The sequence below is a fragment of the Salvia splendens genome, chromosome 7, assembly GCF_004379255.2.
Source record: "Salvia splendens isolate huo1 chromosome 7, SspV2, whole genome shotgun sequence".
Classification (NCBI taxonomy): Eukaryota; Viridiplantae; Streptophyta; class Magnoliopsida; order Lamiales; family Lamiaceae; genus Salvia; species Salvia splendens.
The window spans coordinates 24,736,562-24,740,440 of NC_056038.1; the positions used below are offsets into that span (position 1 = coordinate 24,736,562).

At 44.9% G+C, this 3,879-nt stretch overlaps 2 protein-coding genes across 2 annotated transcripts; one reads left to right on the forward strand and one right to left on the reverse strand.

The window, feature by feature from the left end:
* The first annotated feature begins 349 nt into the window (after positions 1–349).
* On the forward strand, positions 350–1,114 carry LOC121810598 (uncharacterized mitochondrial protein AtMg00860-like). Its single transcript, XM_042211358.1, has 3 exons — positions 350–459; positions 515–570; positions 726–1,114. The coding sequence occupies exons 1-3, from the start codon at positions 350–352 to the stop codon at positions 1,112–1,114; spliced, it is 555 nt and encodes a 184-aa protein (XP_042067292.1).
* Positions 1,115–2,595: 1,481 nt separating this feature from the next.
* LOC121810599 lies at positions 2,596–3,672 on the reverse strand. The gene has a single exon (XM_042211359.1). The coding sequence runs from the start codon at positions 3,670–3,672 to the stop codon at positions 2,596–2,598; it is 1,077 nt and encodes a 358-aa protein (XP_042067293.1).
* Positions 3,673–3,879: the final 207 nt, after the last annotated feature.

Consider the following 3,879-nt stretch of genomic DNA (forward strand, 5'->3'; position numbering starts at 1 on the left):
GAAGAATTGAACACTTCCACCAGGCCTGAAGTGTGCTTACCTGGAAGAGAATAAAACGTTCCTTGTTATCATCAATAGCAACTTGACTTAGGAGCAGGAGGAAAAGTTATTGGAAGTGCTCAAGAGGAACAAGAAGGCTATAGGGTGGACTTTGTCAGACCTGGTGGGTATTAGCCCTGATCTCTATATACATCACATCCGTTTAGAAGATGGCACAAAGGCCTACCGGGATCCACAAAGGAAGCTGAATCCGAACATGAGAGAAGAAGTCTTGAAGGAAGTATTGAAACTACTGTTCCTGGGAATCATCTACTTAATCCCAGACAGTGAGTGAGTGAGTCCGATACACATGGTACCGAAGAAATCTGGTATACAAGTGGTGAAAAATGAGAAGAATGAACTCGTACCCACTCGGAAAGACCATTTTCCCCTACCTTTAATCGAGCAAATGCTGGAGAGGTTAGCTGGGAAATAATATTTCTATTTTCTCGATGGTTACAATGGCTATTTCCAGATTTATGTACATCCAGAAGATCAAGGAAATTGAATTTTCACCTGTCCGTTTGGCATGTATGCTTATCGAAGAATGCCCTTTGGACTCTATAACACACCTGGAACCTTCCAGAGATGCATGATGAGCATTTTCTCCGACCTACTAGAGGAGTGTATAGAAATCTTCATGGAAGACTTCACTGTCTATGGGGATTCATTTGAGTAATGCCTAGGTCATTTGGATGTTGTATTAAGGAGATGTCAAGAAAAGAACCTCGTCCTCAATTTTGAGAAATGCCATTTCATGGTCCCTGAAGGTATCGTCCTAGGACATGTTGTATCTGAGAGAGGTATCCAAGTGGACAAGGCGAAGGTGGATGTAATCTCGAAGTTACGTTATCCTACAAATCAGAGGGAAGTAAGAGGGTTCTTAGGCCACGCTGGTTTTTGCTGGAGGTTCATAAGGGACTTTGCAAAAATTGCACAACCGCTTACTCGTCTCTTGCAGAATGATGTAGATTTCGTCTTCGACGAAGCATGTCAAGGGGCTTTCCAACTTTTGAAAGACAAGCTTGTACCAACCCCAATCATCAAAGCTCCTGACTGCACCCGTTCGAGGTGATGTGCGACGCCAGTGACTTCGCAGTTAGAGCGGTGCTAGGTCTAAGGATTGATGGGAAAAACTATGTAATCTTCTATGCCTCGAAGACTCTCAACCAGGCCCAGAAGAATTATGACACCACAAAGAAAGAAATGCTAGTTGTTGTATACTCATTCGAGAAGTTCCGACCATATCTACTAGGGTCAAGGGTAATTGTGTTCACAGACCATGCATCTATCAAATATCTGTTAGCCAAGAAGGAGTCTAAGCCGAGATTGATTCGCTGGGTCTTCTTACTTCAACAATTCGATTGGGAGGTCAGAGACAAGAAAGACACTGAGAACAAGGTGGCTGATCACCTAAGCAGGATACTTCAGGGAGATAATGAAGAAGATGCACCAGATGTGTTCCCAGAGGCACATCTATAATATGTGATGGAATCTCCTAGACCTATTAGTTGGGCGGCAGTGTTAGCGTTAACCGACCCAGGGGATTCAGACAAAGGGAAGTATAAGCTGCATACAGAGCCTTGGTTTGCAGACCTGGAAAATTACTTAGTCACCGGAGAGTTGCCCAGTACACCAGACATTTCCCAGGCCGAAAGGATGAAACTCAAGAGTGAAGCCAGGTACTATTTCTGGGATGACCCTTACCTCTGGAGGAGATGTATTCCCGAGTGGGAACAAAAGATGTTTTATATCATTGCCATGCACCGGCATGTGGTGGTCACTTTGGGCCACGAAAGACAGCTCGGAAAGTTCTAGATAGTGGATTTTACGGGCCTACACAGAATAAAGATGCTTATGAAATTTGTCAGAATTGTAATGCTGCTAACAGACCGGGGGGATTTCTGCGAGGGATAAAATGCCGCAAGTACCTATAATTGTCTTTAATATTTTCGATGTTTGAGGAATGGACTCCATGGGTCCCTTTCCATGGGAACACTTATATACTAGTTGTGGTGGACTATGTGTCCACATGGATATAGGCCAAAGCTACAAGCTCGTGTGAGTAAAAAGAAGTCGAGAATTTCTGAAGGCCAATATATTCAACAGGTATGGAGTACCCCGAGCCATTATTTCTGATATGGGAAGCGATTTCTGCAATAGGACTATTGAAGCGTTGATGAGAAAGTATGGGGTCTATCACAGGCTATCTACTCCTTACCACCCCAATCAAATGGTCAGGCAGAAGTCTCGATGTCACGACCGCCCATACTAGGATTACTACAAATGCGACGATCGTGATACAACATGCAAGGATAGCGTTTTATTTGAGAACTTAATTAACTTAAAAGAATGAAAACCATTTTGGTTTAAAGAAGTTTAAAGTTATAACTTTTCTATTAAAAAAAAACAAAAATAAGCCATCAAATAAAAAATAATAATAATAAAAAAGTCAAAATTTTCTGGGGTGCTACATCCTTCCACTCTTAACAGAAATTTCGTCCCGAAATTTGGTCGTCTTCCATAAACAATTCGGGGTACTTCTCTTTTATCCCATCAGTCCTTGTCGGTTTGCTGCTCCTCCCCTTCATTTCCTTTCAGCGCATACGCCCTAGCTTGCTGTGGGGCCACCTGTCGAATGGGTTGTGGTTGTTGCTGTTGTTCCCCATGTCCCTGCCTATTCCACATTCCTCCTTTGTTGTTATTCGGGCACTCTCGAGACATGTGTCCATTTCCACCACAAGTGAAGCATTGGATGCCTCCAGCTCTGCACTCGCCAAAGTGGTACTTGGAGCACCGGTTGCAGTGGGGTTCCTTCTGTTCATTCCCTCTCGGCTGTGGCGTGGCTTGTCGGTCATAGTCTTGTGTCTGACGGAAAGTAGAATGGTGTCGCTTGTTGTCATAAAGAGCTCGGTTGTCTTCCCACTTCCTCTTGTCTCGATAGTTCGGTTGAGGTGTTGGTGGTGTAGGATTTGCTGCCGTCTCGTCCTTAGGCAGTGCTTCTTCCACATCTAAAGCGCAACTCAAAATTTCGGAGTAAGAGATTCCTCTGCGGCTGGCCACGGCTACCCTTATCTCTGGTCTAAGGCCAGAACGGAATTTTGCGGCCATCTTCTCATCGGTGTCCAATAACTCGGGCGCATATCGGGTCATTTCACAAAGAGCACGGTCGTACTCTGTCACCGTCATGTTTCCCTGTTTCAGGGTGTGGAACTCCACTATCTTCACCCGTCTATAGCTCATGGGACTGTACTTGTCGTACACCTCTTCCTTGAATTCTTCCCATGTGAGTGCCTCACGGCGAGCAGGGTTCATAGTTCTTCGTTTAGTTTCCCACCAAAAATCGGCAGGCCCAGTCAGTTGATAAGTCACGCAAGCCAGACGTTCCCTATCGGTGCATCCCATGAAGTCAAATATAAGCTCGAGGTCGCGTATCCAAGCCTCTGTTTTCGGGGGCTCTCCCAGTCCGTCAAACTTTGGAGGGTTTTCCTTTCGGAAGGCCTTAATGTATTCTCTCTCTTGAGGTTGAGGTGGGGGTGGTGGTGGAGGCGGGGGTTGATTCCCGGCACTTTCCTCTGACTGTTCCTCCACGTTGTTCTCCACTTGTGGGCCACGTCTGCGTCTCGGTGGCATTCTGGTCCAAAACACAAGTTAGCATTGTTGTTAGTATTCATTGTTATCAAAATCATAACTTCCTTGCATTCGTCGCACTCTGACACTATATTGAGTGTCCTTGTGTGCGGGTTGTTTTATCCGTGCCATTTACTCGAAGATGAAGGTTTTCCAACATATATTTTATCTCGTTGTGATAGATCTAGGGTTCGTCAAGCATCACCAAAT

Excerpts from the sequence above, each read along its gene's own strand:
- LOC121810598 (XM_042211358.1), top strand. The coding sequence starts at position 350 with ATGGTACCGAAGAAATCTGGTATACAAGTGGTGAAAAATGAGAAGAAT. Across the intron at positions 460-514 it reads ATCGAGCAAATGCTGGAGAG|ATTTATGTACATCCAGAAGA; the intron begins GTTAGCTGGGAA and ends GGCTATTTCCAG. Across the intron at positions 571-725 it reads TTCACCTGTCCGTTTGGCAT|GTCATTTGGATGTTGTATTA; the intron begins GTATGCTTATCG and ends AGTAATGCCTAG.
- LOC121810599 (XM_042211359.1), bottom strand. The coding sequence starts at position 3,672 with ATGCCACCGAGACGCAGACGTGGCCCACAAGTGGAGAACAACGTGGAG.